At 49.9% G+C, this 21,216-nt stretch overlaps 3 protein-coding genes across 8 annotated transcripts in view; 1 reads left to right on the top strand and 2 right to left on the bottom strand.

Moving 5' to 3' along the window:
* Nucleotides 1-55: 55 nt before the first annotated feature.
* Nucleotides 56-8,422, bottom strand: bud23 (BUD23 rRNA methyltransferase and ribosome maturation factor). The gene is made up of 12 exons (XM_088615841.1): nucleotides 7,797-8,422; nucleotides 6,864-6,901; nucleotides 6,186-6,281; nucleotides 5,493-5,575; nucleotides 4,461-4,557; nucleotides 4,279-4,375; nucleotides 3,788-3,838; nucleotides 3,147-3,232; nucleotides 2,536-2,581; nucleotides 2,306-2,367; nucleotides 1,120-1,209; nucleotides 56-459 (listed from the first exon to the last, which is right to left on the bottom strand). The coding sequence occupies exons 1-12, from the start codon at nucleotides 7,842-7,844 to the stop codon at nucleotides 405-407; spliced, it is 849 nt and encodes a 282-aa protein (XP_088471967.1). The 5' UTR covers nucleotides 7,845-8,422; the 3' UTR covers nucleotides 56-404.
* Nucleotides 8,423-8,706: 284 nt separating this feature from the next.
* Nucleotides 8,707-20,952, top strand: LOC148643689 (uncharacterized). Of its 4 annotated transcripts, none has more exons than XM_088615837.1 (5): nucleotides 8,707-9,872; nucleotides 11,303-11,574; nucleotides 11,690-11,928; nucleotides 13,999-14,188; nucleotides 18,560-20,952. In XM_088615837.1, exon 1 carries the CDS (start codon nucleotides 8,752-8,754, stop codon nucleotides 9,772-9,774), a length of 1,023 nt encoding a protein of 340 aa, XP_088471963.1. In that variant the 5' UTR covers nucleotides 8,707-8,751; the 3' UTR covers nucleotides 9,775-9,872; nucleotides 11,303-11,574; nucleotides 11,690-11,928; nucleotides 13,999-14,188; nucleotides 18,560-20,952. The 4 variants fall into 4 exon arrangements, with proteins under 4 accessions (XP_088471963.1, XP_088471964.1, XP_088471962.1 ...); XM_088615838.1 differs by lacking the exon at nucleotides 18,560-20,952 and adding an exon at nucleotides 17,112-18,135; XM_088615836.1 differs by lacking the exon at nucleotides 18,560-20,952 and having other exon boundaries at nucleotides 11,345-11,574; nucleotides 13,999-15,817.
* Nucleotides 13,236-21,216, bottom strand: part of sh2b2 (SH2B adaptor protein 2) — a 32,622-nt gene continuing 24,641 nt past the window's right edge. For all 3 annotated transcript variants that reach the window (XM_088615814.1, XM_088615815.1, XM_088615813.1), the window contains exon 9: nucleotides 13,236-17,757. In XM_088615814.1, coding sequence (XP_088471940.1) covers nucleotides 17,438-17,757 — 320 coding nt within the window. In that variant the 3' untranslated portion in view covers nucleotides 13,236-17,437. The remainder of the gene's footprint in view (nucleotides 17,758-21,216) is intronic.

Genomic DNA, 21,216 nt, shown 5'->3' with positions numbered 1-21,216 from the left:
AACCAGCGTGCTGCATCAAGAAGAGATCCTGATGAAATTTTCCTAAGGAGATGGGCACGGTAAAATAAAGAGTTTAATCAGATATTATTCATGGGTCATGAGGAATATTTCGCAAATCACCCAATATTGCCTTCATGACACTGGGGGAAAAAAGCACTTGTAGATTTCCAGAAAAAAAAGCAAACTGTAGTAAGAACGATTATACAGGAAGGCGCTGGAGAGCTCTCTGCTTGAGCTGCAGATATAAGGGTTGAGCAGTTCATAATTCCCATTCGGGGAAGTTTCTCCTCCAAAACGCAAGGCCGGGAACACCTTTCCAACCTGTTCTCCCCTCTTCTGTGGCACAGCAAACCCAGTTCATAAAGTTCACGCCACAGAGGACATGGTCACGCCCCACTCGCTGATTAAAACCGGGGTTTCCTCTGTCGCCCGGTGTACTTGGTATCGGCACGGACCTCTCTGAAAGAGGAAAGAGGCAGCAGTCACAGGCGCACAGAGCTGAGCAGGCCACGTCAGGAATGCCTGACACATCACCACACTTCGCCACCGCTGCTCAAGCAGGGGGCTCTTCCTGTAGAGGACTGTCCACTTGGCCAGAGCCCTGCCCTCCAGCACTGTGGCCACACGCGCAGCGCAGGGAAGGTCGCCCCCTGCCTGTTGCCACACAAGCGCTCTTTCCAAGCCCCATGAAGAGGGGGGGCAGTGGTCACTTTGCCCAGCAGCAGGGAGTGACCTCTAGAGCACACCCCAGCTGTGCCGACTGTGGGCACGCAGGAAGAGAGTCTGAAGCCCTGCTGGGCAGCGGGCAAAGTGAGGCTTTTAACTCTACTAAAAGCTTTAGAGCACAAGCTTCTCAATGTGTTGCCCATTGTCTTCTGCAGTGGAATGTTACAGGTCCCAAGGCAATGCTTTGCAAAGAAAAAGCCATCTAAAACTTTAATCTTAAGTAAAAAAAAAATTACCCAACCATGCACTATTTATTTGACAGTTCTCAGCTGATTTTCGTTCGTGGCCATTAAAAGGCTCTGAAAGACACTCCGAGAGTGCCGCCTAGTGGCCCCCTGCAGTAACTGCAGACTCTGTTCTCTCCCCAGGCATGGAGCAGTCACATCGTCTCACCTGCCCTGTCGTCTCCGCCTCTCCTTCTTCTCCAGGATCCAGTCCTTGCTTTTCTTCACCGATTTCCCCTTCATCTGCTTGAAACGGGACCTGAGAGGAGGAGAAAAGGTGTAACGTGCAGTTGGGCAGACCCCACTCTCTCTACCGACACCACATCTCCGGAACGCTGCGATGAAGTCCTCTTTAAAGCACAGATACACAAACAAGCATATCAGAAAGGCGACATGCGTATTAGAACAACTGAGCCCCCGCCTGTGAGCACGACAGGAGCCTGTAAGAGGGAGGAAAACCTGCAGGGTGGCCTCTCCAGCCCAGCAGGACGAAGGCCCTCTCCCTGTTCCTCTCGGTCCCTCGGCCCCTGCAGAGCAGGGGAGGCCAGGCCTGTTCTGCTGCGGGGCCACAGACCAGACACCCTCCCCCCTGCACCTCGGCACTACCAGCCGGATTCACACCGCTGGCGCCACACAAGAGACCTTCCTAACCCTAATGCTTGGTATTGGAAAGCTGCATTAATACTCAAGAAAGCGCCTCTCCCAAATACAGTAACAGAAGGCAGAGAGTGACTCAGCACAGTGACCAATGCCGAGGCCTGTAAGTGTGAAAGAAATTTGGAACAGCGAAGAGACGAGGAGCCCTTCTGTGCGAAGACACTCTGACATGTTTACAGCCTTTCTTGCTCCGACACGACACCTGCAGATCTAGTCTCTGCCTGGCGCTTTGCAAAGCTCAGCAGCACGGCCTGCAGGAGCATGGCTTCCCTCCCGGACGTGGCTGCGGCACTGTCAGGTCCGCTGCGTCACTGGGATGGCTCTTTTGCCAGGAAGAGGGAAGCTTTGGCCCCGGGTGAAGACTCCCAGCCTTCCCAGCGGCACAGCTGCTTCTGCAGCCGGGCTAGGGAGCTGATTCCTGGTCCTGCAATCCGCTGTGTGACAGAATGTCACCTAGGGCCGGGTCCGGCTGCTCTACCCTACACAGCCCCTAGGAGCTGCCACTGCTTCCTCCAGATAAGCCCTAAGTCACGCACTGCATAATGTTAACAAAACTTCCCTTAAAGTAATATCGAAACCACTAATTAAACAAGCATTGTATCGGATGTAACTGTGCTTTCCCACCAGCTTGTGGACCCTGGTGTGGGGTGTCCGACAAGAGCAGCTCACACAGTAGGTTAATGGTGTGGATGTCTCACCTCTGTCCAGTGAATACTGCTTGATTAGAGACCCCCCTGTCCACAGTCTCTGTGCCCAGGCCCTGAAAGACAAGTGCACACAGACAGGCTTTCAGTCGGGCAGAAACACCCATACAATCCAGCCCCTTTAAGTCACTCAAAAACTTCTGAGGCTCGGACGTATTTTCTCTTTCAGGGCCTTACGCCAAGCTATCCCGTCCAATTAAACAATGCTGCTCTCGGATCAGTACCTTCGGCAAGACTCCAGAGACCCCAGCAAACAGGCAGAGGAAAAACCTGAGAGAAAGAAAGAGAACTTGTAAGAGTCTTCTACTCATTGAAGACATTTTTTTTTTACTTTTTCACATTAAGCAATCGCATCAGCTTTAAGCGCTGAGTGATCCATCCACCCATTTGCTAAACGCCTCGGCCGGTTCAGGGTTATGTGGGAGCCGAAGCCTATCCCAGCAAGCACTGGGCACAAGGCACGGCACACCCTGGATGGGAAGCCAGTCCATCACATCAACCTGCCAGTATGTCTCTGGACTTTGGGAGGAAACCAACACAAACACAGGGAGAACATACAGACTCCACACAGACAGCACCCCAGGTCTGGAATTGAACCCAGGAACCCAGTGCTGAGAGGGAGCAGTGAGTGGCTTAGTGATAGCAAGTGTAAATCATAATATCCCAACTATCCATTATAACACAGCCAGGAAGACTGCAGCACCACCGGAAGGGTCCTGGGGACAACTGATATTCACTACGACCCATTAAGGCCCCATAACCGTTTCAAGGTTATATGGAAAAAACACACAAATCTAGTTCTTCCGCCTGCAGGAGGGGAAAGCACACTACTCACTTCTTAGCCTTGGTGCTATTAGGGTAATCCACCACCATGCCCCCAGTGAAGCCAGCCTTCATGGCCTGGGACGTGATCAGCTCCAGCTGCGATCAGGAGAGGTGCGACACCTGTTAGAGAGACAGCTCTGCAAAGCCCTCAGGCTTTTCTGATACTCTAACTTCATTAGCTGTTCACAACTGAAGGTGTACAATGGTCTGAATGGCTTCTTCTTGTTTTCATCAGTTCCCTCTTTCTTTTCGTTGCAAGGTTTGTGAAGGACCAGATACAGAGTGCTACAGGAGCAATGGGGAATAGCTCCTTCCTTCCAACACACACAAAGGTCAGGTGTGTGTTTTGGATACATGTGTATTACAATGCACATAGGCTGCATAATTGAGTGTTGCCATCCTGCTATCACACAATAAAATAAACAGGTCAGGGGGTGTACGTAGTAATCTTTTGGTTATCTGGATGAGAACAGTGACCGACTAGAGGGTAACAGCTGGCTTGAAAGACAGATTGCAATTCATGTACAAAACCATCTTAAAATACATCTGAGTTTTCAAAAATAACGCAAATATTTAGAAAAATGCAAAAGCAGAGGTAGATCAAATGAAACCTTAGCTCTAAAGCACCGACGGCAAGACCCCTTTCCTCACCTGTTCCGAGTTCTCGGGGTAAATCTGGAACACAGCACGAGAGCCCCGGGCCTAAACACAGACACACACAAGTGACAGATACTCACTGACACGCTGCAGGAAGAAGATACAGACGGAGAAAACTGAGGTCTTCAATGTGGGGGATGTGGATGAGAAAGTGTGCAGCCTAGAGATCCCTGTCTTTATCCAAAATATAAGGTGCCAGGCTAGAGGATTAAGGGGTGGATGTGAAGACAGGCAGAGCTGGCAACAACAGTGACCCCTGCGCGGGAGCACAGGGCTTCCAGAGACAGCGGCACCCTGTCCCCTACTGCAGCTCCAGTCTACACCCCACCCTCACTGTGCTCAAGGACGCCCATCCTGCACCGATACGAGGACATCCGATGATCCCAAAAGCAAGGGGAATAAAAGAGGTTGCAGTCCCAGGCCTCCAAGCAGCGCAGCTAACACTCGGCTCTACTAAAGCCCCCCGGCATGCAGGCCATTCTTACCAATGCGCCATAGAGCGTGCTGAAGAACCTGTACAGGCGCCTGGGGGGGCTGTGCGTCTTCTTGTCCGCGTTGCACAGCCACTGCAGGGCCGAGATGCTGGCAGAGACACAGGACAAGCGAGACGTCAGCCGTGCGCGGGGTCTGGCTCCGGCCGGGGTGAGACCGGGGGAGCGGGGCCTACCTGATGCACCCGTCGAAGGCACCGGGCCTGAAGGGCAGGCCCTGTCCCATGTCTCCCAGGAGCAGGTCTCCCTCCACCTCCCGGTCAAGGGCCACATCTGGCACAGGCAGAGCAGAAGCGTGAGAGGGCTTTGAGTCACATGCACAACCACCACACAGAGGAGACTGGATAACAGGGGACTTTGATTGTCTTTTGATTCTGGTCCTTTCTCCCTATGGATAACTGAGCCCATGTCAGGACACACAATAGTGAGGCTCAGTTAGTTCTTCCACCAGCACACCTCTCTCTCTCAGTTACACACAACAGTTTAAAAGATTTAGATTAGGGATCCCCAGTCCTGGTCCTGGAGGTTTTCAGGCCAGCTGGGCTTCTAACTACCTGATCATCTCATTATGGGCTTAACTGGACCAATTTACTACTTTTTCCCTTCTTCGGGTGTTGGTTCTTTAAAAGAGACCTGGAAAACCTGCAGACACATCAGCCCTCCAGGACCAGGACTGGGGACCTCTGACTGAGAGGAAGATGTCTAACCAGGTCTTCGTCCATTGAGGGGTTTAAGTTTCCTATAAAGCCTACAAAGCTGTAGCTCTCTAGACTCAGGAGAAGTTGTGGAAGATGTGCTCGGGTAGGCAGCTCTATTCTAGAGACCAAGAGGAAATTTCAAATTTAATTCACAGCACAAAGGCAGGGTTAGGAGACGGAGAAAGCAGGCTTGAAGTATTTTATCTCACCTGGCTCTAACAGCCAGAATTGTATTTAAAAACCACAGCACTAAACTAGTGAAAGTGAGAGACCAGGCAGGGGTATCCAAGATAGAGCTCCACACCCAGTTGGCTTCCAGTGAACTTTATGAGAAATGGGAGCACAGATTACAGAGCAGGCAGTAAGAGCACTGCAATGATCACTAAGATCTGAAGGTGTGTCTGTGTGTGTCGGTGTGAGTCGGTGTGAGTCGGTGTGAGTCGGTGTGAGTCGGTGTGAGTCGGTGTGAGTTGGGCCGCGGTGTGGAGAAAAAGAAAGCTGCAGGCTTACCCAGCATGGCCGTGCTGATGTCCACTCCTACCCAGTAGTGTCCCTGTTCGGAGAGGTAGTCCCCACTGAGCCCCGAGCCACACCTGCACCCACCGAGCAGAGGAACACGTCAGGCTCCAGCGCCGCAGCAGCAAGATCCATGTCATGATTTACCAAGTACAAGTTCTTTCACAAGCCAACGCCACAAACAGTGCTTTACGTGATCTATCTTTCCATTTCATCACTACAGTAAGGACAACAGCCAGAAGCTTGGAAAACCTGAAGTGGGTCAGACTCAGTCTAGGATGAACAAAACCAAAACCGATCCAAATAAAAACAGGAGTGACTCATACAGGGAAAATGTATAGAAAACTGCCTGCCTTGATGAAAGATTTGCTAAAATGCACAGACTACTCTTTTTAAAAAAGGCTTCAATCTAAGATATTTTACGAACTGTGAGCGACAGAGGGCAGGAGTTCTTAAATCAATTCTATGACCAGGATCAGTATTGATTTGATTTATTTAAGGACCCGTGAAAAGGCTGATGAAGAAAACAAATGACTTTAAACAATAAAACTCAATTTGTATGAAAAGCAGAACCCCCTGTGGCTACGGAGGACCATGGACACTCCAAGCTAAAGGCCACTGACATGCAGTTACAGGCATCGGTCAGTCACCCTGAAAACAGCCAGGACCCCGGGGACGGACACTTACCCCACATCCAGGAGGTAGCAGGGCTGGTCCTCGGGCAGGTTCAGGAGCTCGACGGCTCTCTCAGACATCTGGGTCTGGATCTCGATCATACGGGAGCTGCAACCCAACCACACCGCCAGGGTCACATGAAGAGAATCGACTGGCAGACTCGGAGAGCCGGAAGGTATTGAACTGCTGCTGGGAAACTGGCCACAGTGAAACAGGTGCTATGTGCACAGAAGACAGAGGCAAGGGGGTTCTTAATGTTCTCTAAACCCAGGAGCAAACTGCACGGCACTGCAAGCATGCAGAACTGACTGATCAGAACAAGGTGTGCTTGGAAGAATATGTGAAACTCTGCAGATGGAGTCCGAATTAACAACCAACATCAGGAAAGCAGACTTTGAAGAAATGAGGCAGTGTAATAGAATGGGATAGAATAGACAGGTAGAAGGGGTATCAGTGGAAAATGCAAGGCAACAGTTTAAGAAGATTTAACTGAAAGCACAGAACACATTTCTAACAAGAGTTAACAGATCAGAAATCAGCAAACTGTGACAGGAGGCACAGAATTGACCTTTGACTCAAAATCTCAGATTAACAGCAAGCCAGTGCAGTGATCACAGGTATAAAGTCAAATGCTGTGAACAACACTTGAATTTCCAGTACAATCTGCAGACAACAAGAGAAAACTCTTACTTCTGTGAATACTTCCTGGCCTCCTCTTCATTGTAGAACTGCAGAATGAAAAGAGCACAGGATTACTCTAGCAAGTATCACATGACCCTGCCAGTTTCAAGAAAAAAAGCAGTTGGCACATGGCACTGGATCCGGCTTCAGAGCCCTGTGTGACAGCAATATTCCTCCTCACCTGCTTTGAGAAGGGCAGCTCGACCCCAATAAATTACCTGCACCTTAAAGTGGCCCTCTGATTGCAGTGAGATGCATTACTTTGACGATGTCTATGTCTATGACTATGTATAACCATTAGTCAGAACGGATTTTCTCAAAAACCTCAAATGCTCCTTTTCCTAGAGTGCATACAGTGAACTAGCGTAGAAAAAACGATCCGAGCAAACCTCTTGGCAATTTAGACAGGATACAGTTCTTTCAGACAGATGCTGTTTTAAATATATTAATATTACTGTGTCTGTTCACGGACGTTATTTGGCCTTCTTGGCGAGTAAACAGTGGGATCGGGAGGATTCATATCTTGTGCAGGAGTAGATGGAATAAGTAAAAGATCATTAACTCACGGCTGAATTTGCTCGAAGTAAGAAAACAACATCAGATGGTAAACAAGATTAGCAGTAAAAACTGCCTACACAGAATTAAACACAGCTCCGTCGAATATGTATACACATTAAAACCTAGAAAAGTTCCCGTGCGCACCTTAAACACCCTACACAACGACAGTCATCGTAACGTTATACCACTGAAGTATAAATACAAGCAAAGGTAGAAAGACCGCCTCCAACTTCTGAACATGCCTTTATAAAGATTCAACACAGTACAACATGGAAAGCGCACCACACCTCGGTCTTAAATGCCCTGCTTGCTTTCTGCACTGCTCGTCTGGTGCCCGTGTTCATGAAAACACCGGAATAACTAAGCACAATACAGGCCACTTACCACCTCTGGCGGTGCCATATGCTCGGGTCTACGACAACTCGAAGACATGTTTGGTTTTCAACTGAAACCAGCAACACAGAAAGAGGGCGAACAGTCCCCAACAAACTCTCGGCTACCCCTCACGTCTCCCAGAGACACATGGCCGGACTGCATGACATCATCACTCTGCGACTCAGTGGCTGGAATTCAGTTGTTAAAGAGTGTTTCATTTTTTCTAATTCAGGGAGTGTATCATAAACCGCAATTACATGAGAGACGAATTCTTAAAGTAATTCGCGTTTCGTTTTACGGTATGAATAGATTGAATATTTTTAGGCTGATTAGTCGATGGGAGCTACAGTGCTTTTTGTAGGATTGGCTCATAATGTTCCTACTGAGTACGCTTTACTTAGCGCTGCTGTTAGATTTCCATTGACCTTATCTGAATATACTAATTCTGTTTTACTAAAACAATTACTAGCAATACAGTGTCTACTCCAAAAATACTGTGAAACCTCTACAGACATTTCGTAGTAATAATACGTGGTAGAAATAATTTCTTTATAATTCTGTTTATAATACTTTCTATACTATTTTTCCTCTAAAACCTAATATTTAGTTTTCAGTATTTCAGACCATGTCTATTACATATTCAGTAATACGTTTTCTTCACTATAACTGATGTATGATTGTGTACTAAGCCGTGGGAAAACTGAAACTGATGAAAGTCTACTCTATTTCTGATTACTTCGCGTTATTCAATATGCGTCCAGAAGTGCGCTCTTGTGTAACATGTTCTCCACACGTGACGCTGACGGCTTCCGGGTCGTCTCTGATTGGATAACTGGGCCGCACCTTCCGGCGTGCTCCCCAGAGTCTCTCTGTGATTGGTCGATCGCGCCCCAGTGTATCTCTGTGATTGGTCGGCTGTCAGACCTACTGGACGTTGTCTGCTGCCGCTTGTTAGCCGGCAGCGATGGCGGAGGTCAGCTGGAGAGCTGGAAGGGGAGCCTGCAGAGTCCTGACCTGCCGGCAAAAGGCAGCGTTTGCGGGGTTCGGCACTGCGCAGGCGAGCGCTCGGATAGTTAACGAAGTCCATGGCGTGTGTCAGTGTCCGCCGGCTGCCGGGGAGTCTGGGAGCTGGCCGGGGAAGACGGATGAGGCTGGGGTCGAGCCCGCCGCCCCGGAGGGCGGCGGCGACTCCGCACTGCCCGCACACGGTGAGCTGCCTGCCGGGCAGGACGGGGTCGCGCCGCTCACAAGCCCCGGACGGAAGGTCCGCTTTCGGGGAGGGGCGGGGGACCGGGCCGGCTTCGCCCCGCCCGCGCCTTGCTGGGGCTTCGTCTGGCCGGCGCGCGGCGCCGTGCTCGCGGCAGCCGGGGGGCACCGCGCGTGGCAGAGGGCCGGGCGCGAGGCGCGGGGGCTCGCGGGCGGCCTGCAGCCGGCCCGCGCTTGCAGCGGGCACGCCGGGAAGGCGCCGCCGCTCCACCGGAGCAGGACGGCCTATTACGACATCCTGGAGGTGTCCCCCAGCGCCACGCAGGCGCAGATCAAGACGGCCTACTACAGGCAGTCCTTCCTCTACCACCCCGACAAGAACGCGGGCAGCAAGGAGGCCGCCCTGCGGTTCTTCCAGGTCAGCGAGGCCTACAGCGTCCTGGGCAGCGCCGGGCTGCGCAGGAAGTACGACCGCGGGCTGCTGAGCCAGGAGGACGTGCGGGAGGCGGGCCGGCCGTCGCCCAGGGACGCGCCCCCGCCGGGGCCGGCCGCCCCGCAGGGGGCCCCCGGGGGCCGGCCCATCTTCGACTTCGACGCCTTCTACCGGGAGCACTACGGCGAGCAGCTGGCGCGGGAGCGGGCGCAGCGGCGGCGGCAGGAGGAGCTGCGGCGGCGGGCGCGGGGCGCGCGCTGGCGGATGGGCAAGCTGGCCGAAGTGTCTGCCGGCCTGCTGATGGCGCTCGGCATGGTCTTCCTGTTCAACACCAGGGCCCACGGCTGAGCGGCGCCCTTGACCCCTGCGCTCGGACACAGGGGCAGCCAGCGCTGCGGCACCGACCCGAGACGGCCCGTCGGGCCCTGCCACACTTGCCAGGCCAGGTACTATTTAGGGCCTCGAATTTAGCTTGGACTTATTTTGCTCGTCTGGTCATCATTTCCTGATGCTGGTCTTTAACGTGTCAAGGGAAGGTGCTGACAACGTGTTTCAAGTTCAAGTTTATTGTCATTACACTCATATACGTGGTATATTTCCAACTTGTCTTGAGAATCCAGTGTTTTTCTGGATCCCAAGCTCTTCTTTCTGCGTCAGGTTAAACCGGGGGCAGAGTGATCCATCCATTTTAGAACACCCCACCTATTCCTTGGGTGGAGGATATTTTTGAGGTGCTGCTTGCTGTTCTGAGATCTGAAACAAGCCCTTTGAATCACATTTACTGGTGCATCAGTGTCAGGTGATTAATTCAAACTCATTCTCAGTCAAATTGGAAAATCCCTTTACAGGTGTGCTCAATTTATGTAGGCTGGTAAAATATTAAGGCCAGTAAAAAAGTACTAAAATATCTGGCAGTTGTTTGACAGAGATAACTGGGATTTTATAATCCCCTGTCGTTTCCTGGAAAAAGATAACTTTTTAAGCAAATTTCTGTGCTGATACAATTTGCTGTTACACATGAACAGTCAAATACTGATAATGGTTGTATTGCTTTTATTAAAAGGTTGTCCAGCACCAGGAATGTTTTCAAAAATGTGTGTGTGGGGCTTGCTATCTGGGATACCGTGAGGAGCTCAGCTGGAGCTCTGAGTGCTACAGTACTAACATGCCGTACAGTGCTGTACAAGACTACACAGGCTGCAGCACATTAGCTATACCTGCTGCCAGAAGTTGGCAGCAGAAAGTAAGTTCACAGGGTTTTCCACCCTGATTTGGGGAATTCAGCAGGAAACAGATGGTGTCAGTAGTGTCCCGGGCTCCCTAGGCGTTCTCTCCAGCAGTCTTGCTCACAATGGATGCTGCACATTGGTGGTGGTGGAGGGGATCCCCATTACCTGTAAAGCGCTTTGAGTGGAGTGTCCAGAAAAGCGCTATATAAGTATAAGCAATTATTATTAATTATTATTAAATAACTGCTGTGTGGACATGTTTGGCAACGCCTGGTTAGACAGAGCAGCGCTCCCCAGAGGTCCTGCACGTGTCCAGAATAAACCTTACTGGTGTAAAAAACCTTGAAACCACCAAGGTTTTCATTTGAAAGCACTGATGGTGACTGTCTCGCCACTGTGTGGCTGCGTGTATGTGCAGGAAAACCCTGATGCTCATTAAACAGCGAGGTTAAAAGAGAAGGTTCATAAAACACAATCTTCTTAGGCCGTAAAAGAAAAAAAAAAGAATCTGAATACTTCTTTCGTGTCATGAATGTGGTGGGGCATGTTAACTCCAGTCATGAATAGAATATGTACATTTGTATTTAAAGAATAAAATATATGGGAGAACACTGTAAATGCTGTGGTCTTTTCCTTGTAATTTGTAGACGAGTTAATTGCGTTCATGTAGTGCTTTTCCATCCTGAGAGATCCCAAAGACCCGTGCAGATAGGAGGGGACCCACTTCAGGCCCCCTGAAGCGCCGGCCCACTGGCAGGAGCCCCTGCACAGAAGTGCAACAGCTTCACTGGCTCATCCCGGGCTCGGGGGCTGGCGCCGCTGACGCCCGGCACGCTGCCCGGTTTCGCATCTCTCCCAGCGAGGCGTGTGTTCGGCCAGCCCCGCCCTTGTGGACGGGTTGGGCTTCCTGCTCAACCAGGTCAGTGTCCCCAGGAAAGCTCGCTATTCGCAGCGCGAATCGTCTCCTTCACCAGGGTTCGACCACACCTGAATAACAACCTCCTTGAATTTCTTGTGTGTTTTTTTCTTCCCAGAGGCTCCCAAAAAAGCTTCACATCTGGAAGAGGTCCCATTTCATCTGCCTCTGAAGAGCTGCCCCACTGCACAGATCGGGGAGGAGCGAGAAGGGACTGCACCCGTTGGAGGAAGGAGAGCTTCGGGGAGGCCAGACTCTGGACGCCCAGAGGGGAGTCTATCCAGGGCGCTGGGTGTGCACCCCCACTCTCACACGAGCTGCCACAGAGTCTTTGAAGGAGAAGTCAGACCCTTGAAGGCAAGTCCTACAGCAGTGTTCCCTCTCATCATACTTCAGTGGCAAAATCAACTCTGTGGAATAGAGATTGGGAAAACTAAACACATTAATCTTCTGACGTTGTTCTCATGAAAGTAATATAGATTACTGATAGATTGCATTTTGCTGGTAAACAAAACTCTGCCAGCAAGGTCAGTTGCTTATCTCTAGAATTTATGTGATCAGCCTTATTCCTTTTTTATGTCTCTTCTTTAATTTGTTGTCTTGCTCAGTGTTTTTTTTTTAAATAAACATTTGTTAAAGCTTTTCTCCTTCTCTCTAGTTCATTAGGGTCAGGGGAGAGACAGTCCAGCGGCATCAGAAGAGAACTCGGAGAGCAGAAACTGGGGCCTTTTTGTTAGTCTCTGTATAGGGCGTTAGTTTTTCTTCCACGCGCGGACACTTTCGATGATAAAGACTGGAGATTCTCAGGTAGTAAGGAGACTTCTTGTGTTTGGGGCACTTGTGAGCGATTTTACTGCGTGGTGTTACATCAGCTTAGCAAGTAGAAATCCTCCACAGTCACAGTTTTAATTTGTTGTGTTCTTAAAGGCAGGGGTCTCCAGACCTGGTCCAGAAAAACCTAGATCCAGGTCTTGGGGGTTCTCCAGAGTCTCCACCCCAGTGGGGAGTGGAGCCTCCACCTCTTGTGGGTATTGATTAGTGAAGCCTGCAATTTGTTTAATGGAGGTTAATCTGATTCCTGAGAGCTGAAGGGTATACAGATGTGTGTTTGTAAATTACAGAACTGTCACAGATCACCTGTTTAATTTATCATTATGTTGCTACGGTGCTTTAGAAATTGATTATTTAATTTGATAGTCACTTATAAAACCTGCTGGCCAGGGACCTCTCCAGGACCAGGGCTGTCCAATCCTTGTCCTGCATCTGCAGGATTTATAATGTCATTAAAGCACCAGCTCTGGAAAAGCTGGGTGAAGTTGCTGAAATTAACCCAGTTAAACCAGTAGTGTTCTGATCTAGGTTGTTAAGCGCCGAGCCGGAATTAACAGACATAATGCACACTCCTGCCATAGGCCTCTCTGGCCAGCAGGGGTCTCTGTAACAACAGGGCTCCAGGTCTGACCTCCTTACTCTGACTCGGTCAGAAGCCTCCTGTTCCCTTCCACTCATTTATTCAGTCCTAACGTAATCCTCCTGACCACAGCCAGAACACTGCCTCACTGTTCTCTGAAGCTGGAACTGAGAAAAAGTGCAATCAAATGGTCACAGAAACCATTTCTGCGAAACGATTTTTAAAGCCTGAAACAGACATGGACGCTGTGGGATTTTTTTTTAAAACAGTGTTCACTTATTTTTATTCACAGAAATATAAAGAAATACATTAGGTAAACATCACTTTGTACAAAAGTGCACAGAGTCTTTTTATTTTTGAAACGGGGGACATCAGATTTCGTTTAGCATTTAAAAAATTAAAACATTGTAGTTAAAGAGGGAGCAAGAATGAACCCTCAAATGTCTGAGGACACTCTCCCTTTGTTAGTTTCTCTCCAATATGAGGTTGAGCAAAGACGTTACAAGACCGATGAGTTCCTGCACCTTGATAAAATAGAACAACCCCAGATGGATTTCTTCAGTAGCAATGACTGAGAAACAGACTAGTTCAAAAATACATAACAAAGTTACAAATTGGCACATGTACAGTACTCAACGTAATGAGCACCCAAGCCCTGGTGCTGGGCACCCTGTAGTTACAGAGCAGCTGGAACCTTTTTTAGTGTTGTTTCACTCCCAGTGTGCACTGCAGTAGTGGTCCTTAGACTCTGCTCTGTTGTGCCAAAGGCCTTACGCATCTCCCTCCAGCTCTGCTCTCAAACTAACTCCTTTGACCAGCTTTTGACTCTAAATTTAGCCTTGCCTAATATTGTTTTCTTTTATACTTACCCAGTAAGGAACCACCAATTGTGTGTTTTCCGTGTCTTAGCTGTGATCCACACGTGGCCACAGCACGAGGGTGGGGGGAGACCCAGGACGTATGGCCAGACGGCTCTGACCCGCCCAACTTCAAGATTTTCTCTTCTTTCTGCCCAGGTCTTCTCCTTCACAGGCAGTGAAGGCCTGCACCCAGGCCCTCCGCGCAGCGGCAGCGTGAACCTGCAGGGGTCACTGTGCTCCCAGGAGGAGCTGCTCTGCAATCGTCACGGCTGAATCCCGCTCACAGAGGAGAGCAACACGGCCCAGACTCAAGCTCCAGCACCTGGCTCACGGAGTCCTGCCTCAAGTGAGTGTGTCCAGGGGGAGCTGCCCTTGTACAGTTTAATATGTTAATCTACTAAGCTGAAAGCCGCCAACATCAGCCATCTTCACCTCCTTGCACCCTAGTTCCAGGTCCAATGGTGACCCAAGGCAAGATATTTTCTACAAGCTACTCATGTTGGAGTTGTTACCCTGGTTTCTTTGCAGTAAAAGATGGATGATAATTGGATGAATTACTTACTAACTCCTTCCGGACTAGATGGCTGGCTAGGAAGGCTGTCTTAATTTCCTGTGTGATCCCTTCTTATGAACGAAGCTTATTTCAAAGGGAGTTTTTGCACCCTGTGGCATTTTGCAATTGCAATTTTGGTTTATTTCATTATTTAAACTGAACAACTTCAGGGCTGTTGCACTGCACGGTCTGGGTTTTCATCTCGGCTCTGAATGAACAAGCTAATTGTGAAACTACTGGACCAGCTGATCACTGGGAGCAGATGTTCCCGATTTCTGACCTCCACACCTGGTTAACTAAACCAAATCCTTACTTGAACTGATAGGTTGCTGGATTAGAATCTTTACAAGCAGGTCCTCAGCTCAGAAGATGTGGATCTTAAGTCACAAAATACAAGGGAAAAGGCAACCCATGACAAGTCCAGGACAGGAAAGAAATAGAGGGCAGGAATAAAATCTGTAGTATTAAAGGGTTTGGTGGTGTAAATAAAGAGCTCAGCTGGAATGGAAAGAGATATGTGGGTCCCCCAGACCACAGCTGGGGACCTTGGTTCAGAGACACCTGCTTGATTGAGGCCCCATGAGGACTGGAGTTTCAGCATGAACTTTAAAATATCTGAAATCTGACACGTGACCCTCAGACTGACCGCGTAGCGCGTCCCATCTAGAGCACACACGTGTAGTGGCATCTGCCTGGTCCTAACCAGCCCCACCCCACTCTGGTATTGTGTTGTGTGATATTGTGCGACTTTGTGTCGCATAATCACATTGCCATGGGGATGGAAAGGAATGCAGATGGTGTCTTTCGCACACCCTGGCCTCTCCAGGACTCCCAGCTCTGCTCCTTCCTCCGGGTTTCACAAGGGCCAGAGCCTGGTTAGTCTCCAGGCTCTCCCACACCTCTCTTGTCACCTGCCTGGCAGGATCGCCAGCCGCCGAAGAGCTCGGCCTGTGCAGAGCGCCAGCGGACTAATCCCCGCTGGGCTGCGGCGTGTGTGACCTCGTCTGTGGCAACGCCCACTAATGCTCTTGTAAATAACATCCCACCCTCTTCCACCGAGATTCCCAGCATTTCTTCGCACTGAAGGCAGAAGAGAAACAAGTTTGAAACGTGAAACAAAAAAGGTTCTTGCAAAAGACAAGTACCAGGACCGTGAGTTTAGAGAGTTCAGCTGTTCTGAAGCCATGTACCTGTACATGATTTTGGCACAAACAGCTCCTTAACAGTTTGATTTTTTTGCTCCTTAATTCACTTGCATTATCACAAACCCGACCAGTTAGAAAGTGTGTAACTTGAAATTAAAAACATCCCATTTAAAGGGAATTTCTGCAAAAAAAGTTTTTCTTCACATCCTATTACATTTCCAAACCTGTCAAAACACCATGATTTCACAACACCTTCTAGTGAACTCTTAAGAAAGGATCAACACTTGCTCAATAAATCTACACATTTTCTCTTTTAAACACGTAACAATTCATTCTGAAATGTACACACACACACCACTTACAGCCAGCCGTCACAAACATAAAACACTCATCAGTCAACCTCCAAAACCAAAATCACACACCTCCAGCAGCAGAAGATTATTTGGACAAATAATACTCTCAAGATATTTGTTCTAAGTTTCCCCATTCTGCAGTTGAAAGGGAACCGCGTTTGGTAAATTGGGTGTTTGGATACACCCTCTGGTCTCCGGGAATGAAATCCCACACCGATGGGAACTGTAAATGGCCAGAGCAGGGGGTCAGCAGGGCTGGGGTGAACTAGCATGGGTAGCAGAAGATTCTCTTGGTGGCAGTAGAGGAAGGCGTGCCCCATGTTTTCTGACTGGGTGGTGGGTTTGAGAGGAGTAGTTTTCTTCGATCTTCTTCCAATCTCATGGACCAAGATGTTTTCCAGTGTCCAGAGGGCTCTGCATTATTTTTCCCTTTCCTGCAATCATTACATTTCCTGAACCCTAAGGAGCAACAAACCACCTAATACTTTATTGCACTACTTGCGAGAAACCCAGGGCACATGGTCATCCAGCCTCACTTGCACTGCGTCCAGGACAGAGGGCGAGAAGCACAAACTCACAAGGGGCCGATTAGTACAGGCCTCCACTGGGCCCAGAGTCAGGAGGGCTGAATCTCCGCTACAGCACTGACTGTGACTGTGAGAGTCCCAGGACAGAGTGCTACTGGCTGGTGGGAAAAGTTGGCTTTTGTTTGTCACAAGGTTCACTGTAGCTGGCCAGGTGACCCATGAGCCTGCAGCGGAGGCAGTGAAAGATGCGCTGATGTCTGCAGTTGAGGCTCAAACTGTGATTTACACTGTGGGTTCACAACGGGCTGACGGGACGCGTTTTCCATAAGGGGAGCAAACGTTCTCCTTATCTTCCTAGTGATGGTATGAGGGCTGAACTGCCGAGTGGTGTAAGTGTGGAGCACGTCATTGTCACGAGGTGTAGGTGCACAAGGACAGACGAGTTTGACTTCCTGGAATACCTGTTTAGCAACTTGCGGATTGGTCAGGGGGTTACTCTGAAAGCAATCGGGAACTGAACAGTTTAGCCCAGCAAGCCAGTCATAATCTGGCCTCTTGAAGATTGCATTTAATTGATGAATAGTTTATCAAATCATTACAGGACAGGCATGGGGAAAAAATGGACTGGGGGGGGTTGGAATTAAACAGGCTCCACACCTACACCTGGCCTTTCCCTTTCTCCTGCTTCAAGCACGCAGAGCAGGAGTCCCAGGAGTCTCCCGGACATCGGCCTGCTGCTGGCGCAGGACTCCGCGCACCGAGCGTGTCACAGAAGTGAGGTCGGCGGCAGTGCTGAGACCTCCCGCAGCAGGAGCAGCAGTCATGGACACCCAGGGGGCGGGTCAGACTATTTGGCACTGTCTCAGAACACCCAGCTGGAAAGAGGGAGGTTCGATTTTTGTGTAGTACATCTTGCTGAAGAGCACACAAGCTGGACAACCGGCTCCCGGGGCCCCTCTCCTGTGTGCGCGTGGCTCCAGCCAATCGGAGCCTCCCGGCGGCGCCCCCGCGGCTCGCTCAGTAGAAGGAGTACTGGTTCTCCACCGCCCTCGCCCTGCGCGCCCCGTCGCTCTCGTGATAGTCCTCCGCCGAGCCAGCAGGGGGCTCCAGCAGCCGCTCCGAGCTGTTACTGCGGCTGCGCAGCCCCCCTCCCGCGCCGCCGCCGCCGCCGCCCGCCGCCTCCCCCCAGGGGGAGGAGGAGCTGGAGGACGGGGGGCCGTCTGCGGACGGCAGGCCGGGCTGGGGGGCCCCGGAGAAGTAGTGCGGAGAGGGGTGGAGGTCGGGCCGGCAGCCGCCGGGCTCTCGGGCGGGCGGAGGGAGCTGGGACACCGCGGGCTCTGTGGGGAGAGGAAGAGGAGCGCTGAGAGAGAGGGAGAGGAGCGCTGAGAGAGAGGGAGAGCGAAGACAGAGGGAGAGGAGCGCTGAGAGAGAGGGACAGCGAAGACAGAGGGAGAGGAGCGCTGAGAGAGAGGGACAGCGAAGACAGAGGGAGAGGAGCGCTGAGAGAGAGGGACAGCGAAGACAGAGGGAGAGCAGCGCTGAGAGAGAGGGAGAGCGAAGACAGAGGGAGAGGAGCGCTGAGAGAGAGGGACAGCGAAGACAGAGGGAGAGGAGCGCTGAGAGAGAGGGACAGCGAAGACAGAGGGAGAGGAGCGCTGAGAGAGAGGGAGAGCGAAGACAGAGGGAGAGCAGCGCTGAGAGAGAGGGAGAGCGAAGACAGAGGGAGAGGAGCGCTGAGAGAGAGGGAGAGCGAAGACAGAGGGAGAGGAGCGCTGAGAGAGAGGGACAGCGAAGTGGCCTGAGCCTCCTCCCTCCCACACCTCGGGCTGGGTAAACAAAAAAAAAAACTGGCTTGCTTTTGGGGTGACTTCCTGAGTACCCCCTAGTTTGGAGTCAGGAAGGGGGTGCTGGAGCTCCAGTCCCACACAGGGGCAAGGGCTGCAGCATCCAACCAACCTCATCCACAGGCAGGAACAGAAGAGTGGGGAACTCTGAAGCCTGAACAATGACGCAGGTGTCCAGCAGTGTTACAGGGTTAAAGATCTCTGTGCTGTGGGGGGCTTCACACAGCGATTAGCACAGAGGTCCTCAAGCCTGTGCTCTTACGTCTTGTTTGTCCTTTTCCACTCTCCCCCCCAGCGTTTTGCTATTTTGGTCCTAGGCTGGCCTGCAGCCCTGGAAAGGTCTTGTGCACACAGCCGAGCTGCTGCAGGATTGATCTCTCACCCCTGGAGGACCAGCAGGGTCTCCATCTGTGCTAAGAAAGGTGGGGCTACGACTGAGCTCTGCGACCAGCCTGCCAGTTCACCCTCTGTAACGGAGGTTTTACACTTGGTGAAGATGGCCAGCGATTCTGACCTCCCAGCAAATAGAAGAGCAATTCCTGGCAATTTTCCAAATCAAGACTTCCAACTGAAATCCAACATTAAAGACGGGTTACAATGGGGACAGAATAAGTATTAAACAATGCCTGCCTGTCTTACCAACTGCATCACACCAGGGCAATTCTCCTTCGGCCCGTTAGAGACCGTCAATAAAACCACTAACGCCAAGTGTGTATCTGTCAGCAGGCAGGAAGGGATTTTTAATTCCTGAAAATTCACATCAATTTCAGAAGCCCACGCAAAACAAAATTGCCACACTAAGGCACACAGTCCACTGTGAGGCTGTCCAAAGACAAACTGGAGGTTAGGCAACTTGGCTCTAGCAACCCAGCAGAGGCAAGTCAGCGAGACCATTCATATACAGCCAGCAAGTCCAAACTGCGTGGGTAGGTCATGAAAAAAGATATTTTTTTTTATTTACACATTACAAATAAAAGGCGAAAGAAAGAATGCTGATTGATTCAACCAGCAAAGGCGCTTGTGACCAAAGAGCCTCGACAGGCCGCGTCCGTCAGAGTCATGTGACGAGCTGTGCCGTCCTGTGGCTGCGAGCGGATTTTCACAACTGGCAGAGCGCCACTGGGTTTGGGTGGAAGTGAGTCTCCCAGGGTCTCTCGACCCGAATTGAAGCAGTGCGTCACAACTGACAGGTGGGCGTGTCCGAGGGGCCTGTCTTACACAGTAAGGTCCTTTATGTTCGCTGTCAAATGCAGCGGTCAATATGGTGAAGCCAAGTCTTTAACAAGTGGACAGGCGTGTTAAAAAGCTCCCAGCAACATTGTCAACAAGAAATTAATTGAGTGAAGTAATGATCTAATGTCAATTATTAAAGGAGAGAAACTGAACACTAGTATGGAAGAAGCAATGCACTTTCTGGTTCACGTATTATAGATCTACACATTTGTCACTTTAGACAAACCATTCCCGATTTGCAGAATAAATAAACTGTGAAGGGAGAAAAGGCATGTATTTCGCCAGTACAGTCAAAAATCAATAAAATAAGCTTTGCGCTTCCGTCTCTGTTTTCTAAATAAGCAACGTCCCAGTATTGTGGGCCCAGCTGGAACAGCATGTGCTCACAGTGATCTGTGGTGTGCTGCATGCAAAGCACCTTCTCTCCCTGGAAGAGAATAGACTGTTCTTTGGCAAGAGAAAGAGTTCATTCACAGTGGTGAATAAGGAAGGGGGGGTTCGCAAGGGGTGTCAGTGTACAAACCTCATTAACCATCCCTGGCTGCTTTACGCCCCACTAAAAAAACACAGGATCAGTTTCCACTTTCTAAAGAGTTTCCTCTGGGAGCAGCGGCTCCTAATCTTGACTGCAGCTGCACCCCTTTGGTCCTCAAGCTCTGTTCTCGCACCCCTGATCACAGATCGTAATAGATCAGGTCATCAAACCTGAGATATACTGTATCATAGCTATAGAATGGAGAGGATAGAACTGTTGTATTTCTTGATTATGAAAAATAGTGCATTTTTTATGTTTACCTTAAAATACACAGGTCTGGTGAAAAGAAGTAGTTGTGCTGGGGTATCTGTGCTTAATTTGTTTTTAGAAGTTGAATCAAAAGCACATCTGGCCTGCTTTCCACCCCCAGAAGGAGCATCTGCGTGCACCCTCTGTTAAGAACCACTGTTCTCAGAGCAGGAGATGTCTTCCCCAGAGTTAAGGTAATGCTCTGCATGTTTCTTGGGCTCCTAAAAACTTGAGGATATTCGGACTTAGATGCTGAGAGGCATCAGTGCTTCCTCAACCATGCAATACAATTAAAACTCAAACGTCCTGTCTTGCCTGGTGTGGAGTATTCTTCAGGACAGCTCAACAAACACAACAGCTAGCTGCATTATTTTATTCACTTCTAGAGGAACAGCCCCTCCAACTCTACAGCACTGGACTGCAATCATCTATCTGGTTAAATCCTTTGCTTTAGGCGCCCAGGCATGGTCACTGCACTGATATCATAGCTGCTAATTTTTAAGGCATTTGTCTTAAAATGTATTCATATTAACAAAGCATATTTCTGTCCCTCTCACACCTTAAAAATAAAGTGTTTCCAACTATTAATCCCGTTAACAGTATGAATGTATTAAGTTGTTTTCCTTAATCTGTGTTACTCTCCATCTAATGCTTATTAAACTTATTAACAGTGTCTTTAATGTCCAGTGGAAAAGAATCGCTGTGAATATGGAGCATTGAAATGTATTTCATTTTTCTTGGCAGAACATGCCATTCCACATGGTGCAGTTCGCTCTTCAGACTCCGACACGCTTTGAACTTATTTAAACTCACTTCCAAGATGGCGGGTTCCATAAGGGGCAGCAGGAGGGGTTCCTGGAGCCTGTGGACATGCGGAACCCTGCTCCTTATAGAACCTGCTGTTTAAACTCCTGGGTGGCCCAACAGGTGAAGGA

Source organism: Lepisosteus platostomus, chromosome 22, assembly GCF_059453375.1.
Source record: "Lepisosteus platostomus isolate fLepPlt1 chromosome 22, fLepPlt1.hap1, whole genome shotgun sequence".
NCBI classification, from domain to species: domain Eukaryota; kingdom Metazoa; phylum Chordata; class Actinopteri; order Semionotiformes; family Lepisosteidae; genus Lepisosteus; species Lepisosteus platostomus.
This window is presented reverse-complemented; position numbering and strand designations above follow the sequence as displayed.

Bases quoted from the DNA above. Each gene is read 5' to 3' on its own strand.
- bud23 (XM_088615841.1), bottom strand. From the start codon at position 7,844: ATGTCTTCGAGTTGTCGTAGACCCGAGCATATGGCACCGCCAGAGGTG. The intron at 3,839-4,278 runs GTAAGAATGGCC...GTCTGTGTTTAG, and splicing joins GCACGCTCTATGGCGCATTG to GCCCGGGGCTCTCGTGCTGT. The intron at 2,368-2,535 runs GTACTGATCCGA...CTTGTCTTTCAG, and splicing joins TCTCTGGAGTCTTGCCGAAG to GGCCTGGGCACAGAGACTGT.
- LOC148643689 (XM_088615837.1), top strand. From the start codon at position 8,752: ATGGCGGAGGTCAGCTGGAGAGCTGGAAGGGGAGCCTGCAGAGTCCTG.